Source organism: Heliangelus exortis, chromosome 12, assembly GCF_036169615.1.
Source record: "Heliangelus exortis chromosome 12, bHelExo1.hap1, whole genome shotgun sequence".
Lineage (NCBI taxonomy): Eukaryota > Metazoa > Chordata > Aves > Apodiformes > Trochilidae > Heliangelus > Heliangelus exortis.
The window spans coordinates 343,071-367,487 of record NC_092433.1 but is presented as its reverse complement, the minus strand read 5'-3'; the positions used below and the strand labels follow the sequence as shown (position 1 = coordinate 367,487).

The window sequence follows — 24,417 nt, the reverse complement described above, 5'->3', positions numbered from 1 at the left end:
CCAACATCCAACAATCCGCCTTGTGACAGCCTGGGGGAGGTCAGGTTGAGGAGCTGAGCTGAGGCGGCAACTCCTCCCTCAGCCATTGCTCCTCGGCGGGCGGAGGGAAAGGAGGGAAGCAGGGAAGGAGGGAGGGAGAAAAGGAGGGAAGCAGAGAGGTAGAGAAGTAGGTCTATGCCACTCTCCCACACAGCCCCGAGATGGTTGTGGGAGAAATTCCGGGGGAAGCCCTAGCGCAGACACCGCCCCCGCCCCGCCTGCCCCCTCACACCGCGCATGCTCCCGCCTACACCTTCCCGCCGGCCGGACAGCGGAGCAGGGGAACGGCGGCATCAGGCGGTGGCGGTCAGGTGGGTCTGGCAGCATCCCCGAGGGCCCGGCGGCATCCCTGAGCCCCTGCCCGCAGCCCCCGCCCCGCTCCCCCGCGCCCGCCGTTTCTCTCTCCCCGGGCCGGGCCCGCCCCTGTCACCATGGCAGCCCCTGCGCGGTCCCCCGGTGGGGCAGCGGCCATTTCACCGACCGGCGGCTCCGGCCCCGCTGCTCGGGGGGCAGCCGCGCCCCTGGGCCGTTCCCTCGGCCACCGGCCTGCCCCTGCGGGTTGTGGGGAGCAGCAGCCCCAGGGGGGACCGAGCTGCATCTGCCCGCTCCCCGCCTGAGGTAAGCGCCTACAGTGTGCTCAGCAGGGACACAAAACACACATCCCGAGTGGGTGAGTTGAGGTTCTGCGGCAGTTCCACGTTCACTGCCTGGGTGACATCCCGAGCAGAGCCCTCGGGTACGAGTGTGACACCCACGGGCACCTCCTGGCTGCTCCCCCGGGGCCGCGCCGTCCCTCCGGGGACTTTCCCGGTGCCTCCCGGAGGTGACACGGAGCGGGCATCGCTCCCACCCTGCTGAGTCCCACTCGGGCTTCAGCCTTCCCCAGGGTGTGGGGCTGTGAGGGATGGCAGACCCTCAACAAGACCAGCACGGCTGGTACGGGTGATACCTGCCAGGGAAGGACGGGTCCTGTGCAGCAGGGCTGAGGTTTTGTACTGCTGGTACCCAGCTCCTTATCATCACTTCCTCAGAATCATCACCCTCAAAGTACACAGCTCAGTAAGTGCCCTTTGGGGCCGAAAGACAGACATCCATGTGGCATGTTCTTCAGTCTGAACACACGATAACAATTGTTAGATATAGCTGTTTTTGCCAAGAGACTTCCAGTATACTGCTCAGTGGATTAACAAAAAGAGGAAGTACCTGACACATTAATAATCGAGATTTAAGATTTTTCCCTTTGCACAGCTCCCTTGCATTGTTTTTCTAAGAAAGAGATGTGTTTTCATCTGGCCTTTGCCTCTGTTAGTAAAGCATGCCACCACACCTGTGGAGTAATTAATCCCAAAAGAATATGTAGAAAAGTCAATTTAAATATTTGCATTATGTGTTGCTTGAAAGCAGTTTTCCCTCCTGTTTGCACCAGTACTTTATGTGAAGCATCCATGAAGCCACGTGTGATCAGATGAAACAGGGAGGCAGTCTTCAGGGCCACATACTGTAAGGATATCACCTCAGAGATATAATTAGCAACTTAATCCTCTAATGTTTGCTTGGGTGGCTGCATAAACCCATCTGAATCGTGTTTTGGACACATATTTGAATAAATGTTTAACTTCATTGTAAGTCAAATTATAGCATTATGAGCATTTTTTTATACCAGTCGTGCAATTACAAGTGAGAGGAGGCATGAGTGGAAATTGTGAAATCTGTCATGGATTCAGCTAGTTGCAGGGAAGGAATGTGCTACAAATAATACCAAAAAAAAAAAAAAAAAAAAAAAAAAGAAATTCAAGCTCTGAGATAAAGGACAAGATTGGTTGTATCTTTTAGTACTGTCTGGCATTCCCACTTTTCAGAATGGTGAGTATAGTTTGCTGGTTTTGATTTTTCTTCCTGCTAGAATATGGTTCAGAATTAAAGACATACTTGCTCAAAGCAGCTCAGTTCTAGGCAAGGTTTCTTACTTCACCAGGTGACTCAGTCCCTGGCTGGGAGTTTTATTGCCAGGCTGCAGCAGCTGCTCAGCTCACAGCTCCCCAGAGCTGCCAGTCCAGTGCTCAGCCACTTCACCTCTGCAGGGTAATGAATACCTATAAAAGACAAGAACATTTCAAAGGAAAACCATCCCTTTCCTGTTGCAGGAGGCAGTTCATCAGTTTCCTTCTACTTAAGGTCAGAATCCTCCACACCCTGCAGGACACCATGCCTGCAATCCTCCAGGGGCTGCAGAGACACTGTCATTACCCTTTCTACACTCTCTTTTTCAGACCTATTTCCTGGGCATGGATTTTGTGTTTCTTTGTGAAACAAGATTCAGACTCCAGAATTGCTTAAGCAAATATTCATCAAAAAAATAATTACTGCCTACCTTGTATTCTGTATTTTAAAAAAAACAACAAACCCACAAAAATTTGTAAATATAGCTTAACATTATAAATTCGAAAGATACATAAAAATACACCAATTTCCTCAGTTTTCTTTCCACTTTGTATTTCCTGCACTTAATCCTATCACAGAAACATGAGGAAGATGCCACCACCTGCAACTTTTAATCTCTGGCTACTTAACATTAAATTCCGGTGACCGATGTCATTCTTCACTCAGACAGTTCCCCATGTTACAGAGCTTAGACATTCCTTAGCAAAAAGCACGTGCTGAAATCCCCCAAAGGATTTGCTGCCTTAGAGCTCCTTAATTTTCTTAACATTTCCTCTTTTCTTTTACCTGTTTGAACAGATAACTCTGTCATGCCTGAGCTGGACAGCTGCTCTGCCTACCCACAGCAGGGCCAATGGTTCTTAGAAATTACGTGTACATCAGCCAGTGCTTTTGCAAAGGTCATCACAAATTGGCTTAATATATGGAGTTCTTCAGAATTTCTGAAATTCTTGAGAGAAGGCTTTCTTCCTAATTTCTCTGTTTCCCAACAACCTGACATTTGGCAGCTGTTTGAAAGACAGAGCTACCAACCCTAATTAGACCATTACTGGATGAGGGCTTTGCAGCCACACAGGGACTGCAGTGTTGTATATTTAAAAAATGAGCAGGGATAGCTAGGGCTGCTGTAGCTCTGACATGTCTCCTTTTTATATCTACATGTAGTTTTAAGTCTTGATTTTTCTTTGATTTAAAAGCCTGTGTCTAAAAAAAGGTTCTTGACTATCTTCCTAGGCTTGCAGTTACTGCAGTGTGAGGGCACTGAATGAGCTGACAATAATACTTGATCACAGAATCCCAGACTGGTTTGGGTTGGAAGAGACCTTAAAGCTCCTCCATTCCCACCCCCTGCCATGGTCAGGGACACCTTCCCCAGCCCAGGGTGCTCCAAGCCCCATCAGCCTGGGCTGAGACACTGCCAGGGATGGGGCAGCCACAGCTTCTCTGGGAAACCAGGCACAGGGGCTCAGCACCCTCACAGGAAAGAGTTTTTTCTTAATGTCTGACCTAAATCTCCCCTCTTCCAGTTTTAGACCATTGCCCGTATCGCTACACACCCGTGTAAAAAGCCCTACCCAGCTTTCTTGTAGGCCCTCTTCAGATACTGGATTATTTTATATTTAAATATATTTATATTTTATATTTTAAATATATTTATATTTTTATATTTAAAAACTGTCTTGTTAATTGAAATCTTTGTATTACTGTGCTGCCTCTACCTAATATTTTCATTTTATTCTTTACTAGCAATTTTAGCTAACTGGAACAAACAAGAAAAGAGGGACTGTGGGAAGTAGAAGTGATGCAAGGGGACAGGGATCACAGGTGAGCTGCTGCTGCTCTGGAATCTCATTAGGCATCTAAACATGTATTTATCTCACAGCTGTAACACCACTGCTGCAGTAGAGATCTGCCAAAGATAGGCTTTAACCCTGCTCCTGTGGGTTGATTTACCATGTAATACTGCATCATGCTTAAGGGAAAAAATACACAAAAAAAGAAATCTGAAAGCAAAACTTATAAAAAAAGAGTTCTTAATACAGTTTCATACAGTTCTGAAATTACACAAAGTTAAATCATTCAGTGGAATGTTCCAACACAGGCTGAAAATAAACAAATATTAATTGGCTTCTATTATCCGAACTGTGAGAAAAGCAAAAAGCAAAAGGTGAAGCTGGGAATGTCCAAAGCCAGTTAGGAATCTGAATGTATAATTTGTACCAAGTTAAAACAAACCTTGAAGTAAATTAGGGTTTAGTAGATTTTAAGTTTTAGGATAGTGTGATGTTTTGATTGTCTGAAAACAGTGCAATGGTCAGACATTTTAATTGCATCCAGCTCATTGTGAGACAAATTTGACAGTTTTCTACCTGCCTGATCTGATCATTTAGTACCCAAGGTCATGGGACAGGTGGATTTGCTAAGTCCACTGTAAAGTAGCTGTGAGGCAGCTCAGGCAGGACAAGAGAAATAAGCTGCCAGAAGCCTAGTGATCCTGTTCTACTTACCTAAAAAGCTTGTTGGAATCTTTAAATGGCAGTCATAGTTCAATAGAATTTTCCAGATGATTTGGGATTCTTCATTTTGTTAAATAGGAAAATGCCAAGCCTAGACAGATAAAGATTATTAGTTTAGTCACTAGCATTCCACCTACTCTGTGTATTCTTTCCTTGGAAATGGCAAATAATTTCAACCTAATGGTTAACTCCCCCAAAAAGTCATCCTCTGTTAGCACAAAGCCTTGTCTTGACAAAAATATGATGACACGTTTGGCACTGATTGCTGAAACTTTGCAGAAAACTAGGAAAAATGAGTTCTTCAGCTGAATAAACTGGCATTAATGCTGAACAGTACAAATGTAGGAGCAGATATGAGGGGCAGCTCAGCAAACCTCTTAACACCTCCAGGTTGGTGCAGCAAAGCAGTGAGCTGTTTGCAATGGGGATCCAAATCATCCAAGAATTAACCCCTCCAGAATCAAAGAGTTTATATTATAGATATTGAAATGGTAATGACTACAATAAGCATTAATAAGTATGTCAGCAACAGCATCTCAAATGTAAGCATTTAGAGCTTCCCCAAAGAGTATGCTTTTATTATAACTTTAATTAATATTTATTAATTATCTGAAGCTGCTCTTTGTTCTTTAGGTAACTAAAAAAAATGCTAACTTCCTCCATCTCCTCCTACAAAACATTTTACCAAATGCTCCATTTGTTAAACACTTTTTTTTTTTGTGTACTGACACTCGAAAAATATCTGTGTCCCTTTGCTCATATTTCTGAGAATGTAATTTGACTGTGAGCACTGTGTGCTGGAACCAAAGAGCAGTTGGGGAGTGCAGCTGGGTCAGGGTTCTTCTGACAGGGAATCTGTCAGTGCTTGATCTAACTGGGCAGGGTGCTGGGTGAGCTGACCTCCAGTGCCTCCTGCCCTGTGGTTTCCATGCTGCTAAATGCAGGTTCCTACTGAAGGTTTTTCATCCCCAGGAACTCAGTGCCACATTCTGCTGGGCCTCAGAGTGATGATGTGCTGTGCTTGCTGCTTGGAGCCCACTCCCACAAATAGTAAAGAAATTCGTACAATGTAGGATTTTAGGCTCCACAACCTGTTAAGGCTTTAAGTACCTTAGTGTGGCTTCCAAACCTCTGTGCAAATCTTTTGAAGCTCCATTTTTATTTGATGATTTTTAAAATTTTTTATATTTTAATTTTTTTATTTTTTTTTTTAAATTTTCAATAATCATAAAATTACCTTGGTTGGAAAAGATCTTCGTGATCATTGAGTTCAACCCTTGACCTGCTGGACAAGTTCCTTTCCTGTTCCTTTCCTTTCCCAATTCCTGTTCCACTATCTCAGGATATGAGATAGGGATGGAGCCCAGGGATGGTTTAGAAGAACAGGAGCATGGGACAAGAGCAGACCAGGCAGTTTATACATCCTGTGTATATAAATTATGTTTGCTGTTCACTGAGATTACTGGATGCAGTTCAGTTCATGCATCTGTATTTTTTTTTGTCCCTGCAAGAACAGTAAGAAACTAGATGGGTAATTTTAAGTACTACTCCCTTTGTAGAAGAGATTTGTGGAGATTTGCCTCTGCTCTCAGTAAATTTCTCTATAGAAGAGTAGTTGAATTCATCTTCATTTTAATTCTTATTAGGAGTATACAGAAAAATCCCAGTGAAGTTTGTCTACAAAATTGTCTCGTAAAATGAAACAATCTCGTCCTGTTACTTGCTCCATCTCTCTGCTAAAGGCAGGCAGGTGCTCAGCTGGGATGATGTTCTTGGAATTAATTAGGGTGTTGGCATCAGCCGTGGGTTGTCTCCTGGAGCTTGTGCTCCTTGCTTGGGTATAGAATATGCATGTCCTGTCCACAGGAGGTTGCACAAAAAAAATAGTTTCTAAATATCTGTGAGGCATTTTTATTGATGAGCAGTGAGTAGTGCTTATGTAGTGCTAGGGCTTTATGCAGGCAAGTGATGGAAATAGATTAAATCCTTTTTTAGTCAGCTAATATTTATTTAGTGGTTGAAATGGGTTTAGTAAGATATGACAAGGTATTGTATTCTCTTTTATGTAGCTTGTTTTATTCCTTTACCTAGGATTTAGTTAAATCAACAGAGTCTTTAGTTTGTTTTTTAGTGGATTACATCCTTTACATTCAGACAAACATTTGTTATGGTTTTGGTTTATTACCTTTAATACAGTTAATTTATACTCAGTGTAGTCCTTCAATGATAGTCTACTCTTTATTGAGCAAGAAAAAAAAAGGTTTAGTTCAGGGTGTAACCACAATAACAATGAAACATTTATCCCTGATTTTCTTTTCATGGTGTTTCAAAATTAATGTATCAGTCTAACTGTGATTATTGTAACCTCAGGAAATTATCTCTGTAGCTATGTGTTTTAGTTCTGTATACACAGGTAAATGTACTTGTAGTTGATAACAGGAGAATGAAGTGAACAGAAAAAAAAAGAGATGGAAGATGCAGTTATTAAAACATCAGGCTGATGTGGCCTGTTTGCCTCAATCCCTTTAAAATCTAGGCAGACATAGAAAGCAGTTTATGGGATGATTATCTGCATAGTCCATAAGGCACTCCTCAGTCTTAAGAAGAGATAGTTATTGGCTCCTCCCAGATTACCACCCCAAATCCAATTAACTGCAGGAAATACAGTGGCAGCATCATTCAGCTTCTCTGTGAACTGGGAATTCCTGACCACCTACTTCTTGTGGTTGTTTCTGCAGCAATGAAGGCATCAACAATCACTCATTCTTTTTGCGGGGTAACAGGTAAGGTGTTAAATTCAAATTATTGAAACTCTATTAAAACTCATGTACATTCACTCTGTTTTTCACTACCTGAGATTTTAAAATGATTCCTTTGACTTGTGGAGCTCACTTACGAATTTTTCCACTACTTAATGTTATGAAATGCATTACCTACCATATTTCATTCTTCTGCATATAGTCCTACAAGTGTTTTAGTAAACATGATATTAGTGATTGAGAGGACCTGAGTCACCAGTGCTCCTGTAGAACAGTTAATTCATTTTACACCATCTCCTTGATAGCTGTCAGTAGTAGTTACTGGCTGCCAGCCTACTCAAGGTAGTTTAAATATCTTCTGTAAACTATTGCATTAATACTACCACAGAAAGCTGACGTGACTTAAATGACATGAATCAAGTCAATTGGTAGATCTGTCCATCAGTTTAGCTTGTGGTTTCTTGCTATTTAAGTAAAAAAATTCAATGAATAGCAATTACTGAATCACCAGAGCAACACCTACATAATCTTCTAATGAACTGTATTTTTTTGTCTCTTTTGTATTTGAAGTTATAGTGCTTTGTAAATATCAAATTTAATGATTAAATGGCATTCACCTTTTACTAAAACAGATGGTGAATATGTTTTCCCCAAAGGGAAAAAAACACGTAGAGAAATAACAAACCAGTTTTTATTGTGGTCCCAGTGAATTCACTGGAGTTTTACCATCACTGTAGTATTGTTCTCAATGCTACCAAATTACTACTCAAATTACTACCTTATCTTTTCTCTATCTTACATGTCTTTGTTTTCTCTTTCCATTTTTTTGGTGTTTGCTCATGTGTAATAGACATTTCCAATTTCAGATAAGCCTCGGGAACTGAGGTGTGAGCTCGGTGCTAAAACTGCCTCCAAACTTCTCATTAATTGTAGCTTAAGTATTTGTGAAATACCTACATCAGTGAGCTTTTTTACTGAGATAACAACACTTTTGCAGTTTGCTTCATAATTTGTTATAATAAAACTAAAAAAAACCCCAGTCTTATACCATTTTCACATCACTTTAGAAAGAAATGCTTTATTATTCCTGGCAGTGTTAAAAGTGGACAGTCTGTTATAACTTAAATCATGATTTCATTTGCTGGTGCTTTCTTCAGAAGTATGTTGTAGCAAATTTAGATTTTTTTTTTCTGTTAGAAACTCTCACAATCTGCCTCTCTTAAAACATCAGGTTTAAAACCTTCATTTAGAGACCACGTTATAATTCAGTAGCTCTTAACCACTTTCTTAGATATAATCAGTCCTCCTTACACTATCATATTTCTGCTTAGTCCTAGTTACCTACATCATCTTTTGTTATTTATCTAAAACATCTTAATTAGTGCAGTTTGTAGAACTTTGCATTTCAGCAATGAAACTTTATCCCATATGCTCTTGTGTTTAGACAGATACCTTTTTGACCTCTGTGGGGCTGCTCAGAAAATCAGAGCTGCTCTGGAGGACAAGTAGTACCTGGAGGATCAGGAGCTGTTACCTTAGGACTAACATGGCCCCTGCCTGCATCTGTAGTCAGCTTTTCTTTTAAAAATTTGGCTAATGGGTATTTACATGTGACTGCAACCAGGAGAGAATGAAATCACTTTAGAAGACAGCAAAAAGACTAAAAATAACCTCTTTTTATGTGACAGGCATCAGCATTTGCCTGTATGGTGTGAATATATTTGAAGTTGAAAATAGCTTTTGTTATACACTATTTTAAAACTGAAAGATTTTTTCATGTTAATTATTAAAATAATCCAAGATTTTTTCATGTTAGTACATGACTGTGATCTTTTGAAGTGTGTGGTCTGCTGTTGTATCCTCAGTCACCAAATCCACACGAATCTGGAGGGACAGGACCTTGCCTCTTAGCAAACAGATTTCCCTAGAAATGCAGCAGCTTTACAATGGGATGGCTGCTGGTGCTGGCAACTGATCTGCCCTGGCTGGAGTGGCTCTAGTCTGGAACACAAGCTCCTCTCTCTGCTTTGAAAGCATGTTTTGGAGCAAAAGATAGTAATTGCATCTGTTAAATAAACATCTTCATTGGTAAGGTAGGGTGAGACCAGCATCTTCTTGTCTCATCATTTTTTGGCTATATAATTGTTTTCTGGCTGCTAAAATATTAGACATTGTTCCTTTCTGTCATTGTTCCTTTCTGTCATTGTTCCTTTCTCTCATTGTTCCTTTCTCTCATTGTTCCTTTCTCTCATTTCATTCTGAAGTACAAGTTCAGCCAGTGACTGGAAGCCACTGATTCCTAGATCCTGGAATACTGAGCTGGACTCTTCCTTGTTGCAGGACAGGGACACTTAAGCCAGCTGCCAGTGTGCTGCCCCCATTGCTGGTGTCTGTGTGCATCCTGTGACCCACTGAGGGATGATGCCTCCTTAATGCTCCTCCTTTCTTGCTCAGCCCACCAGTTAGTTGCAGATTCTGCTTCCTGCTGGATCTCTGATCTCCTGGTTGTACTATGTGCTGCCCAGCCTGTAACTTTACCAAGAGAAGTGCTTTTATTCCAGAGGCAATGGACAGGGACAAGAGGTTGCTTCACTGCTTCACTTTGTAAAAGAAAGCAGCACAGAGTGATCCTGCCTGCCTGTACTGTTTCCTCTGCCAGAAAGTCACCTCTCTGCATGTATGAAGCAGTGAGTAGGACTTGACAGCTCTCATGTTACCAAATGCAACAAGTGAATCAGTGATGCAACGAATGGGAAACAAAAGATAGATCCTTTTTGTTAGGTTTTGCTCAAAAGTGGAAACGCCACCCACAAGCACTTCAAAAATACATTCAGACATCACACCTAAAATCCACACCTGGGGGTGGCTCCTGGTGTAGTGCTGGATATCTGGGAGTGTCTCATGATTTCAGGAGTTCCCTCTTTCCTTTGGGCAGTGTGGTGCTGCTGTTTACTTCAGCCAGGCAACAGCACAGGCATTATTTTCTGTTGGAGGAGAGGAGACTGACATCTTTCCAAATATGTGAAGAGTGAGTCAGGAGGATGGAGCCAGGCTCTGCTCAGTGATGACCAAGGACAGGACAAGGGGTAATGGATGCAAGTTGGAGGATAGGAGGTGTAAACATAAGAAAAAGATTTTTCACTGTGAGGGTGACAGAGCACTGAATAGACTGCCCAGAGTTGTGATGTCTCCTCTGGAGACTTTCAAACCCCATCTGGATGTGTTCCTGTGTGACCTACACTGAGTGGTCCTTTTCTGGCAGTGGGGTTGGACTGCGGGATCTCTAGAGGTCCCTTCCAAACCCAACACTGTGATTTCTGATTTTACTGTGTTTTATTTTTACAAGCTGTGTTCTTTAAGCGTGCTTAATGGTGTTGCTGCTTCTGTGATAAAACATAAAGAGATGGAACATCACCTGTGACTCTGTTCCATTTCTTGAATTGGGAATCAGGGATTAAAGGAGCAGCTTCTTTGCTGTCATGGCAATAGAAATGCATGTCAGAGATCACAGATCTGATTAAGGTGGTATCACCACAGGGCTCGTGACTCAGTTCCCTCAGGCTGCTAATGAGGACCATGACCTGGAATAATGCTTCAGGCTTGTTTTTTTCCCCAGCATCTATGCAGTGTTCATGTGATCAACAAAATACTGAAGAGGACCTTTAAAAACTAAGAATATCTGGTACATAGAAGAATCAGCAGAGAGCTGTTTCTTTTCCCCAAGTACTACTTTTACCCTCTTTTTGTCTGTGCAGGAGTATAATATGCCTTGCTAGTAATGTGAACACTGGAATAGTTCCTGTCCCAAATTGCAGTGTTTTGCATCTGCTGGAGGGGAATGCAATGTAAATGATGTTTGTCACAATCTTAGTTAACTTTTTTTTTTCCAGAAATAAATACAGAGAGGAATTGCTCATATATATCACATTGTGGAATTTATAACTCCTCTCAGAAAGTAAATTTAGCAAACTGAAAGGCAGGCAGACAAAATATTTAAGTCAGTTGGAACTGCCTGGTTAGATAGAACAGGAGAGGAGGAAATGGCCCATCTTCTGAAACAGAATTGAGGGAGGTCTAATTTCTTCCACAGCAAATATATCCAGTTTACCTCTCCCATTTTGAACAATCTTGCTAGTATTTGGAGTACAGATCTTCTGCATTCATCTCCATTTCCCTTTTCAGTTAAGAGTCCTTGTCAGCCTCAGTTCTGGTTTAAAAAGAAGAATAGTTTAAGATGATATAAATATATCTGAGATTTCTTCTCTCTCCTCTCCGTTTTTTTTTTTTTTTTTTTTTTACACTTGAGTACAAGGAAATGGGAAAACTAAAGAGCCCTATTGGTGGTGATTCGCTGCTCATGTGATGAGACATGTCTTTTCCAGATGTTTGTAGGTTATCTGGACAAGGTGTTAAGATTTTTAAAGAGAACTTTCTGACAAATAGAAGCCAACAGTTGATGTTAGTTCAATGCTATTAACTCTTAAGAGGAATTTCGGGGGATAAAATAATTTGTTTAGCTACAAAGTTTCCTCTTATCATGAAAGGCATCCCTTACTGATTTCAAAGTCCACTGGAAAAAAAACCCCAAAACCAAAACGGATAGGTTTTGGAGCTTCTCCAAAAGCAATGCAATTATATGCACATCGTCCTCTCTGTTTGTTAAGGGACTGACCTTTAAAAGTGCAGAGTCAAGTAGTTGAGTAGAAAATACTCCAGATACTCTTTAGCCTTTATTCAGATTCCTCTTTATTCCTGTCCTTATTAATGTCTTTACATTAGAAATGCATTTCTGAGCATCACTGAGGGTTCAAAAGGCCTTTTGGTTTTCACAGACTGAAGCAATTTTCATCTGTTTGTGGCCACTGGTAAAGCAGTACTGAAGTATTAAAGGTGTAGGTGTGTTCTCTTCCCAGGTGTAAGTGTTGAGAAGTACTGGGCTGTACTAGGTGACTGATATGGATAAAGTCCACTGGTGTTGTGGGAAGAATATCCTCAATTTATTCAAGTATGTGTTAGTGTAATATCTGAATGAACGAAATTCTATTTGAATTTATTTAAGTATTTACTTTAAAAACCATTGTGCAGTATTGTAGATAAAAGGTTGCCCCTGAACAGCAACCAGTTACCAGCCTGCTTCAATGCAGTATGGAACTGTAACACCACTTTATCCCCACAGTAGTACTTTGTGTAGTAAATCTGTCTTCTAAAACCATAGAACCATAGAACTGGCTGGGTTAAAAGAAAGATTATGCTGCCAAATCCTAGCACTGGTTTAGTAGAATTTGGGACCTAGGCTTTGTCTATTTACAGGAGTTTCAATAGTTACTCATAGAAAAGAGATGTACTTAGTTTGGTATATTAAAAAATATTTATTGTTACACTTGCTACTATTTTCCCATAATAGTAAAGAGAAACAGAATCATAATCTTACACTGGGTACGAATTTCCACTCAAGATCCACGTAAATGGTTCATTTCAGCATCACAGTGCCTGATTAATATGCTCACATTTACAGCTCTCCTTCAGCTTTCTTTTTGTCAGATTGAAGGTCTGCAGAGCAGGACTTCCCTTGTATCAGAATTATATTAAAGCACGAGCAAAAAACTGTTTTCTGCTTAGAGTCTTGTGTTCAGTTTTCTTCTTAGAGGAAACTCCTCATCCATGTGACTTCAGACTTGCTGACAGCCTCAGAACAGGGAGCAGAGGGAAGAGAGCAGAGCAGGTGTGTAACTTGTGGATAGTCTGACAGATACCAACAAAAATTATAAATGCTGGGACCTGGAGATCGTGCTGCCACCATGATGCCATTAACTTTGAAACTGTAAAATCTTACGGCTTGTAAGATTTTAGTTGAAGATCTCTGGTCACACATTTACCTCTCTAAGAGGAAGCCAAGGTGACATCACACAAAATGCTTTTTGTTGAGTGAGTCCTGTTCATGTAACAAAACATGCAGTTATAAAGTCCATGATAAAGTACAAACTCTAGAGCTGGAAACACACAAGTGACAAATTTTTAAATTGCTGGGACAGTGAAACTGAGGTGACTGCATAAGGAAAAGTATGGTTCATGTCTGACTGGCCAGTTCTTGGACAGCTCTATAACCAGGTGCCAGGCACTCTGCTTTATTTTGTATTTTTGAGCTTCTTTTGTTTTCAGTAAACATATTGCTCTTTCAACAGGTACTGCAATGACTGCAGGAGTTCTGCTGCAAAATGAACTACCCTATTCCTCGTTGCTAGAGAGCAGTGTGTATCTTGCAAATATGAGTTCAGGTAATAATTTTTCTCTGCTATGGCTTTCATAAAAAGTGCTTAAAGAAATACTGCAAATATTTTCCACAGACAATAAAAAACCCCAGAAATACTGTCTGCAAATGTAAGCATGGGATGTCTGTTTAAAACTGCCAAACAAAGCCAAACTGCATCACTTGATCATCACTGCCATGTGCTAACACTGAGCTTTTCTATAACTTTCTTTGTCTGACCTTGTAATTGAAGAAACTGTGATTTTTGTGTTCAGAAACTGCTTAGCTCTTTGAAAACACAAACGTGCCTTCAACAAAATGTCACTTTCTACTAAAGGATTTAACCTCCTACTGGATGCAATTCTTGCTTACTACTGTCGCTGAGAACTTGTAAATCCTGCTAGATTCACTGGGAAAATCATGATGTATAGCATTTTATTTTGCACATTTCTGGCTCCACTGTGATTTGATACAGACTGAGGAAAAGTTTCTGGGAAGAGAAAAAGAATTAAATATAAGAAAGCAGTATAATTAATTAGAAAATATTTTCATGTTTCCCATATAGAGGTAGCATTTGAAATAATCTTTTTTTTCATCTCCATCATACACCCAGCCCCCACAATAAAAGCATATTTAAATATTTCCTCACCTCTTGATATCAACTTTATTGTTGAATTAGAACAGTCAAGGTTTTGCAGCAACAGCTAATAAAATCAGCTTCAAAAATTTCCTTTTCTCATACACTGCTAATGTCTCAGGCCTGGTGTCTGCAGCAGACCTGACCATCTCTTCTTAAGGGCTGGGGTACACTATTCAAAATTCAGTCACTCAATTCCTGTTCAGTAGATAGAGGAAACAGAAGATTGCTGCCTGAATAATTTTTATCAGAAAAGTGCTTTTCTCTTACTCAAATTCCTCTGTAAGAATTACTGTTTTCACAGTACACAAAGGAACATCCCAGTATGTAGCCTTATGAAAATGCAATGGGATTAATTTGCCTATTAAATAAATAATGGTGAGTTTTATTGATTTCCCCTGTTTCTAACTCTCTGACATGCATTCCATGGGATGACAAAGTGTTTTTAGCACTGTTCTAGTCTGTTCTCCACACAGCTGCATGAGAATTTTGTGCTTTTGAGAGCATTGCCATCTTTTTGGCCAGCTCATTCTCCTTCTTAGCAGGCTGGCAGTAAAGTGGGAGGCAATTTGCCACCTGACATCTACCTTCAAAAGCCTAAAGCACTCAGCTGATACATCTTCTCCTCCACATAATCTGCTTTATCTCAGTCTCTAGGGCAAACAGCTTTGCTTGGTAAAGAAGCTGTGCCCTGTAAAAAAAAAAAAAAAAAAAAAGCCTTTTGGTTTGAATAACAAATGGTGTTTTGTTAGAAGATATGAATGGTCCAGAGCAAACAGTCCACAGTTCACCACGTACTGAGCATTTCAGTGGAAAAACACTAATCCCAATCATTAGAGAGCTAATGATGCATTTTGGAGCAGCTAAGTGGAGGAGGAGAGGTGGTTGTGGAATGTTAAACCAATAGGTGGGGGAGTATAATGTACTTTCAGACTTCTCCAGAAGCAGAGCCTCCAGCTCCATCCTGATTGTTCCTTTGACTCCAGTATTTTGTGTCCCGGGGAGTTCTGAATGCCTGTTATTTGCAGCTAACTAAATACTCACATTGTTTATGGAAAATGTTTTGGTTGTTCCCGGTCGGGTTTCAAAAATCATCTACTTGAAATGCAACTATTTTCATCAAGCAGCAGAACAGTTTGTCCCAAACAGCCTCAGTTCCTCTGGAAGGGAGCAGCCCCAGGTTTGCTGGCAGCATCTCCTTCATTGTTGGTTACCATGGAAACGGCTCAGCCCATGCTGACGAGCTGCTGGAGCAGAGGGAAGGATGCTCAGCACCCTGCAACTTCACCCCTCGGCAGCTTGGCTCTCCGACCTGCTGGCAGGGGCTGCTCAGTCATGCAGGGCTCCCCCCGAAGGCGTTCGGCAGTGAGGATTTTCAGTGACTTTTTCCAGGGCAGGAGGCATTCCTCCTCCGATCCCCTGCTCCGTGTCATCCAGAGGCGCCGGAGCTCGGCTGTAGAGGTGCTCTCCTCATCGACTCACCGGGTGATGGTGGCCGTGTCCTCGCTCAGCCCCGAGGAGCTGGATGCAACTTTTCCGGAAAAAAAACGTAAAGTACTTTTTCCTTCAGGCCGCTGGCAGCTCTGAGTATTTTCTTGGGATTCATTCTATGAGCTTGTGCTCCATTAACTCGGTTTTATACATATTCCTAAAATGCTGGGGCTAGGGGTGTTTGTCTGCATTGTATATTTTATTTACTGATTTCTTACTCAAGGATTAATATATGCTTTTCACTCTGACAGCTCAGTCGGAGGGAAGAGGAACACACAGCCACACATACACCCAGTGTATGGATAAGTATTTTCAATTTCAGGTCAAAGAGGACTGAATTTTTTTTGCTGCAAAGGTTATCGCACTCCTCCAGTTTCATCAGAAAAACCAAAGTTACCATGAGAAGAAACAACTTCTGCAGCTCTTCAGGCATCTCCCTCCCCCTCCCTGGATCCTCACTGTAAATCTGTGTTCAGAGCTTTCAGTGTACCTTCCAGATACTGATGCTCTTTGTAACTTCACCACTTTAACAATGGCATTTCTGAAGTGGGGATGAATCTCTGAGCTTCCTTCCCGTGTCTGTTTGTGCCTGTGTTGTAGGGAGCTCGAAGAGACCGACAGCCAAGTACACAAAAGTGGGGGAGCACCTCCGGCACGTCATCCCCAGCCACCTCCAGTGCTCCGTGGCCTGCGGGGGACGCGCCTGCAAGTACGAAAATCCTGCCCGATGGAGCGACCAGGAGCAAGCCATCAAAGGGCTCTACTCCTCCTGGTAACAAACAGCACTGTCTGTCCTGTTGTTTCGGGTTTTTTTATAATTGGGTACTGCTAGGTGAAGTATAAAACACACTGATAGCTTGGTTTGGAACTGCACGTTAAGAGTGAACCGTATCAGCCACTGTCCATAGCCCAGGAGAGCTGCTGGGAGGCTTCTGTTTACTCACAGCAAGTTTGGGTTGGATCCAAAACAATAAATGACTGCTAGGAATTATTAAAAAGCTTTTCTGGATTGTAGACAGTCAGCGCTGCACTTAAAAATGCAAAGTAATTAAAATGCATTAATAAAAAAATCTAAAAGTAAAAACCTTGACTGAAGAGGAAATAATGTAAGGGATGTGTACAAAAGGATTTTTATATCCAGTAATACTCACATGAAATGTACTTCCCCATTCTTACTCTGATTTTTTGGTAACTGCAAATACTGTTCAGCAGCATAAGAGGGCCAAAGAGAGATCTGAGTCCAGATTTCTAGCCAAAGGAATTTTTTCATATGTATTTTTTTAATATGTCTACTGGCCTGGCATTTAAACAGTTCTAGGAATGGTCTTTTGATACAGAGTATCTGCATCAGCTTAGCAGGATTTATCACTGACACTACCTGACAAGTAGAATTTTTAAAAAAATTGTTTGTGGTTAATCAGCAGGGTAGTTCTGTCTTTCTTGAAAATAACATAGTATTCTTGTTTTGGTAGATTAATACCTAGTAAATTATTAATAACATTATTATCTACTTTCCTAATTTCTTAGGATAACAGATAACATATTGGCTATGGCTCGACCCTCAACAGAATTAATTGAGAAGTACAACATTATTGAACAGTTTGAAAGGTAACAAATTTAAGTCACTATTTATTGGTATTATAAGTCTAATTCCTGATCCATTTTCTCTTTTAACATAGATTTGTATTGTTGATAAAAAGCCTTTCATTTTAACAATATGGAGGTAAAGATTTATTCTTCACGAAGAATAAATGTGTGTTTCAGAAAACATGGAATAATGAGATTTTGGCTGCATATAATGCTTTGACTCATCTATTCCTTCCTTAAGATCTGGCATAAAAACCATAATTAACCTCCAGCGTCCTGGGGAGCACGCGAGCTGTGGGAATCCACTGGAACAGGAAAGTGGCTTCAGCTACCTCCCTGAGGCTTTCATGGAGGCTGGAAGTAAGTTCCACTGCTCTTCCTCATTAATTTTTGATTGTGGCACTTCAATTCTCCTGTGGCAAAAGCAGCGATATAAGAAATGTGGCACAAAATGGGAGGCAAGAATGAAACTTGGCAAATCTAATGGAGAGTGAATTACACATTATCCAAGACTGCATCTATTTAGACTGAGATGGAGGGTTTATATATTTAGGTGCTGAGAATAAAAGACAGCAGCTCTTTGGTTTGTTTATTCTTCTTTCTTCTTTGTTCCTAGATATAGAAAACAGTAATGGTGTCTCAACTTCTGGTAAAATTCATGCTTTTATTACCTAGACAATAAAAGGTTATTTCATTTGAGAACATCTGTAGTGACATTATTTTTGTGTTTTCATATTATGGTGAGATGAGAAAAAGGTTCTCTCAGTAAGAAAGGTTCTCAGTAAGAAACAAGCTTTTGACTGAAGAAGTGCTTTTTATTACTAAAAAGAAAAAATTATCAGGTACCTATATATAGCTCAGTAATTTTTGTATGAGTCACTCAGTTTTGTTACACCTTTTATGTCCCAGCTGAACTTTAGTTTGATAGATCTTTGCTAGCTTTATGTGTTTAATAAATTTCAATAGCAAGTGTACTGTGAAATGGGAAAATAGTTCTTGCAAACAATGTGGAGTTGGATTCTGAGATCCCTGGTGCAATTTTAGTACTAACATTTCTTATTAGTCATCTCTGCATGTAGTACTGAAAATTTCAGATGTGGTATGACTGAAAATAAATCTCTTTTTATTTCAGTTTATTTTTATAATTTTGGATGGAAGGACTATGGAGTGGCATCTCTCACGACTATCCTTGATATGGTAAAAGTCATGGCTTTTGCCTTGCAGGAAGGGAGGGTAGCTGTTCACTGCCATGCAGGACTTGGTCGGACAGGTATGTGCTTAGCTGCAAGATCTACAGAATCAGTTTCTAAAGATTAAAAATTGGCCTCTGGTTATAAGTTAATAATTTGTTTAGATTCTATATCACTGCCAGATGTGTGCTTATAAAATGGTTAAAAACATTAAACTAGTTTGTGAGGAGGAGATCAGTTTTGGTATATTAAAACAGTAACCTGTAAGGTTAGAAAATTTTTGGATCTGTATAATTCCCTGTTACATCCAAATGTGACACCATTTTTGATGGGAAACGTCACTTCTTACACTTTAATTTTCCAGCACACATTACGTGTTTGCAAACCTGTAATTCATTGTTGGATCAGGTAGATTTGGTGAAGGAGCTGAAGAGTTTAATTTCCTTCTGTCCCTTTCAAGATGTTTTGTCTGTGGCCTCCCTGTAGAAGCCACCATTGCTCCTGTGACAGAGATTCTGAGTGAGAAATGAGCTCTCACTGAATGTGTAGGGAGGAAGGGTTTTACTCTCTTGTGGTCTAATAAATGCAATTGTACTTTGGTAACAGCATCAAGTAACAGAAAGCAGAAGGTCTGTATCTTTACCTCTATCAATTTTTATCCCATAGTTCCACTGCATACTTGTTTTAGTCCTTCAACTCATATTTGCTTTTATGTTTTCCAGGTGTTCTAATAGCTTGCTACTTAGTTTTTGCAACAAGAATGAGTGCTGATCAAGCCATCCTTTTTGTCAGAGCAAAAAGGCCAAATTCTATTCAGACTAGAGGGCAGTTGTTATGCATCAGAGAATTCACTCAGTTTTTGGTTCCCCTGAGAAATGTCTTTGCTTGCTGCGAGCCCAAGTCGCACACGGTGACACTGTCCCAGTACCTGACCCGTCAGAGACATCTGCTCCATGGTTACGAGAGCAGGCACCTCAAACACGTGCCAAAACTTATTCATCTGGTTTGCAAACTCTTGCTGGACTTGGCTGAAAACAGACAAGTGATAGAGGCAGAACTGTTAGATATACCAGACCTCACTGCTGAAATCGAGAAAACTGTTTCTCAGCTGATGTCCTCCCAGCTGGACAGTGAGCTGGGGAGGCAGGACAGTGACACCTCAGACTCCTCACACACCCACTCCTCCACTTGTGAGAACCAGGATTCTCTCTTCTCCCTGGGACATGAAAATGATCCTCTTTGGAAAAGAAGGAATGCAGAAGGCCTGCAGCCTTTCACTCATCACAGAAGGCGTCTAAGCTACAGTGACTCAGATTTAAGGAGAACCGAGTTTCTTTTAGAACAAGGAGAAACTGCATGGACAGTACCTGCTCAGATACTGAAGTGCAGCAAAGATAAGCAGAACAGTGAGGAATCTTCTGCCACAGAGGAACAAAAGCCACAGTTGGATTTGAACAAAGAAGCACTAGTGCGTAATACATGCATGTTCTGGAGTCAGGGGAAATTTAATTTGGATGGACAAAAAGGTGGATCCTCACTTTATCCCAGAAGGAACTCTGTCAGAGAAGTACAACGCAGCAGAACCTTTTCTTCAGGTCTAGCATCTGTCCACAGTACCAGGGAACCTGGAATGCCAGCTCATAATTTTAGCAGTGAGGTTGGTCACAGGAAGGACCACAAGACTCACATGTACAGCAGAAGGTGCTATGTCTCCGAGGACTCTGATTCTTCTTCTTCTTCTAAAGTGAACTTTTCCATTGGGTATGAAAGCCAAAGTGGCAGAGATACCTCAGAGGCCATTCCACACATTGTTCTGCAGTCAGAATTAAGTTTGGAAGCCCGAAGAGTCTTGGCAGCAAAAGCACTTGCAGATATAAATGAATTTCTGGGAGAGGACGAAGTGAAGCAGAAGGTAGAGATGTGGCAGGTAATTTTAAACCTGATTCAATGTTACGGGCTCTATGCAATCCATTTCACCTAGATCAATTCACAGAATGGGCTTTGAAATGGCACACTGGGGCTGCTAGGCTCAGTAAATGGTTTTATTTGTTGTGAGACAGTTTTTTTTCACAAGCAAGCAAAATGCACCTACAGATGTTGATCTCCAGCAGGAAGTTAGAACATTGCTACTGGTTGTATTCCTTCACTTTACTAACTGATGAAAATTGATGGGATTTTCTGTGGTTATAATTGGGCTGCTGGTAGCATAAAAGTAGTGCAGGCTTTAAGCTAGAGCTGTGGTGTTGTTCAGTGCTTTCTCAGAACTAATCAGAGGATCCTGTGTGCAAAAGAATTTAGGAAAAATGTAACTGCTTATCTTCAAAACCAAACCCTCCTAGCAACATGTCCTTTAAAGCTGGAATCCATGTGTCTTATGTGTTCTAGGAGATAACTGGGAGGTTTTGAGCTGCACTGTTTATATCATCCTTCTGTTCTAGAGTATCACTTGTACCACAGCTGATTAATGTTGATGCTTTGGAAAGAACTAGAAGTATATTTTTTGTCACTCTTAAAGTCTTCTTTTTTCGTTGGAACGTAAGCAGCTGAATACTGCTACAGTCAGAGAGAATGTTGGCAAAAGCAAATAGATGATGCATTTTCAGTTGTGTTTTGTTTTGTTTTGAAGAAAGAACTGAACTCTCGAGATGGAGCGTGGGATAAAATCTGTACCGAGAGAGATCCTTTTATCCTCTGTAGCTTGATGTGGTCCTGGATAGAGCAGCTGAAAGAACCTATTATATCCACAGATGATATTGACATGCTGGCAAAAAAATGCACAGAATCTCAGGATGCTCTTTACTTACTGAGAAAGGTAGATACTATATATGTCAATTCATTCTTTAACTGACAAGTACGTTCTGTTAATGTGTGTTAAACTATTTGCTCATGGCCTTGATGCAAGAGAATTGCACTTTTAAAAGGCAGCTTCAGTCTCTTAAAAGATAAGAATGAGGATTATTTGGGTATTGAATAGTATGAGTTGCAGTTAATATAATGAGAATGAAATTCTCATAATGAATATGATGAGAAACACTTGATACTTGATGAGAAACCTTTGAACACCTTTCAGTAGAAGCTCAACTTGTGCATAATGCCCTGAAAATTCTGCAGTTTAAGATCCAGAGGTGAAGATGAAAAATCTTCCTCTGTGACTCCATGTATGGCTTTTGTTAATGTCACAGCTGGCAGCTGTGCTTCATGGTTGTCATGCAAATGTCAGAATCCCTCATCTTTGGAAGAGTTGGGGCAAGGAATAGGAACAATTTGCCAGTTCAAGGAATGAGAAGCCAGTCCAAGTTCTTTTACATGAGCAGAACTGTGACCATCCACAATCTGAGATCCCTATGAAAAGCAGGTACTTCTGATCCAAACTGTTGAACCGGGCTTTCAAGAGGTAGATGTGAGGTATATTAAAAAACTAATTATATATTCTCTATTCTTGGTCTTTTAGTTACAAAAATTCACCTCCTAATTCTTTGTTTCTGAAGTCCTTTCCCCAGACTCCAGGTGTCCAAGAGCACAGCTTCTTGTCAATAGGAGGTCAAAACTTTATGTGCAGTCATCATCTCCATGACATGACATTGAGAATGCCCAAGTGCATTGAAAGCCATCATGCTGCTTCCTCTCTGTCAAAGCTTTAACTTTCTATTGAGTAAGAAATAACTGCTTGAGACCCATTATAAAGGAAATGGAAAGGAATAATAATGACAGGATTTTAAAATGTAAGGATGTTAATTTTACCTTATCCTATAGTGTTTGAGAATCAGAGTGGTTGAGCTGGCAGGGACCTCTGGGTATCTCCTGGTCCAGCTGCCCTGCTTCAGCCACAGCCCACTGGGACACAGCCCACTGTGTGGCAGATGCTGCAGTCCCCTCTTCATCCTCATGGCCCCTCACTGGAGTTGGTCTATTATCTCCTTCTTGTACTGAAGAGTCCAGAGCTGGACCAATCCACACAGGGCTGCTCTTCCCAGAAACCTCTCAAGTTTTAATTTAATTTTCACTGTCGAGTGATTTGCTAGTGTGGAGATCTCTCTTCCTGGGAGAAGGGATGGGAAGCAGCAGCCACAAAGATGCTCCCTTTGTGCAGCCTTGCAAGGAGTCCCAAGGGGGTCTTTCTGTTTGCTTCCTTTAACAGGGAGAGAGACTTGGCAGGACAGAAAGAGATGCAACTTTACTTAGGGAAAGTGCCCTAATCCTGCATAGCATTTCAGGCTGAAAAGATCAAATCTCGCTTTTTCTACACCAGTTCATAGGAGTGCTACTGGTCCTGTAGGGGACTTGGAAAAATAAGTCTCCAGATGCACACTGGACCTCCTTGAAATTTCCAGAGCAGTTTGTAATAAGCTACAGGGAAGAGTTTCTCCCATCCTGACTGAAATAATTATGCAGAGGCTTCTTAGGCTTGTGAAAATTCCCTCCCCAACTCCCACACCTGAAGGTTTCAGTAAAGGAGGGCACAGTTTGATCCTTCAACAGCAATCAACAAAACCTGAAAGCTAAATGTTGGTTTTTTTTTTCATACAAATACTTCTTCTAACGAGCTGCTGTTCCTTTTACCATCCAGGAGCAATGTCAGACTATCCTTTGTATTTTACACTGTGTGGTGAACTTGCAAATGCTGCCAGCTGATGTGGAGGAGGCCTTACTTGCTCGTGCTATTAAAGCTTTCACTAAGGCAAGTAACCATTTGTACATGACACTGGAGTTGTTTTAAATCATGAAGGGTGAATCAATAGAGCAGGAAAAGTTACAGGAATCCCTTCACACTGGATGTGCTCTGGCTGTTCTCTGAGTTTGCACTGTATAATAATCTGCCTACAGAGAGGGTAAGAAATACTCTCATCAAAATTAAATTCTGTCTCTATAGCCTTAATCTTTTGGTCTCAATTTTCCTGTTTCTGGATCACTGCCATTTCATGGACTTCTTTAAATTAAGAAAATAGTTAATTTTTAAGTAGTGAGAATAATTAGTCACTAGGAATAGCTTACCAAATAGGTTCTGTGCTGATTATAGAGACTTTCCATCAGATTAAATAATTTTCAGAAAGGACATTGCAATTCAGTTGTTTCAGGCCCTTATAGGATGTGTAGAAATAACTTCAGCCTCTGGAGTCCTGCAGTAGTAGGGCCAGGTTAAGCTTGCTATGGCTTGGCTCAGGGCTGCTTTCTTGCAGGTGAAATTATTGAGCAGAACGTGCCATGTGCTGTTCCTGCTCTCTTGTCAGGCTGTGGACATGTTACCTGTTAAAACAATAATGATATTCCTTCTGCTAGTTTGTTTTAATGTCCAGTCAGCAAGAACTTGACACTCCCTGGCATTCAGTACTCCGTTATGAAACACACACTTTCTTTGATAAATCCTAACACGATTTTTTTGGAAGTGTTTGGTCATGTGCTTTGCCATGTGCTGTGTTACATCTCTTTACAACTGAACCTGAATTTCTCCCTTTTATTAGATCAGCTTCGATTCTGCAAATGGACCATATGTTTATCATACCTTAAAAAAGGTATTTAAACAAACATTGGAAGAAAAAAGAAAAAAGCTCAAGGAAGGAACAGAGAATCCCTCTTGATTTCTGCACAGCCATGCTGAAGATTTAGATGGGCCTACCAAATTCTTTTGCATTTTCCAGCTATTTTGTGCTCTGTGGTATGATTTACCTTACTTGAGGTAACAGCAGTTGTTAACAAAGCATTTCATTATTTTAGTGGGAGTTTTAGTGACAGTTGCTCTATCTACACAGCTTTAAAGAGCAGCCCCTGTGGGACCATTTTGTAGCAGCTGGTTTCAGGTACTCTGCTTTTATGTTGTGAACTGTTCTATTGTATTTATTTAGAGGCTTCTGTCACTAGCAAGCAGCACCATCTCCAACTTACACCATTGCCATAAGTTCAGTGCCATGATACACAAGGGGTTAATGGACTGAGTTAATATTTATGTGTTTCATATGTTTACATTAATGTTACTTGACTTTACTTCTGAGAAAATAAATATTGACTGAACTTA

General features: G+C 40.8%; 1 protein-coding gene across 6 annotated transcripts; it reads left to right on the top strand.

Moving 5' to 3' along the window:
• The first annotated feature begins 253 nt into the window (after positions 1-253).
• PTPDC1 (protein tyrosine phosphatase domain containing 1) lies at positions 254-24,417 on the top strand. 6 transcript variants are annotated; one of them, XM_071755314.1, is made up of 11 exons: positions 271-350; positions 7,235-7,279; positions 13,438-13,530; positions 16,231-16,402; positions 17,158-17,238; positions 17,459-17,577; positions 18,350-18,487; positions 19,130-20,334; positions 21,034-21,219; positions 22,975-23,085; positions 23,867-24,417. In XM_071755314.1, exons 2-11 carry the CDS (start codon positions 7,237-7,239, stop codon positions 23,981-23,983), a joined length of 2,265 nt encoding a protein of 754 aa, XP_071611415.1. In that variant the 5' UTR covers positions 271-350; positions 7,235-7,236; the 3' UTR covers positions 23,984-24,417. The 6 variants fall into 6 exon arrangements, with proteins under 6 accessions (XP_071611417.1, XP_071611415.1, XP_071611416.1 ...); XM_071755315.1 differs by lacking the exon at positions 271-350 and adding an exon at positions 467-657; XM_071755316.1 differs by lacking the exon at positions 7,235-7,279 and having other exon boundaries at positions 254-350.

Bases quoted from the DNA above. Each gene is read 5' to 3' on its own strand.
- PTPDC1 (XM_071755312.1), top strand. From the start codon at position 15,244: ATGCAACTATTTTCATCAAGCAGCAGAACAGTTTGTCCCAAACAGCCT. The intron at 17,578-18,349 runs GTAAGTTCCACT...TTTTTATTTCAG, and splicing joins GGCTTTCATGGAGGCTGGAA to TTTATTTTTATAATTTTGGA. The intron at 21,220-22,974 runs GTAGATACTATA...TTTACCATCCAG, and splicing joins CTCTTTACTTACTGAGAAAG to GAGCAATGTCAGACTATCCT.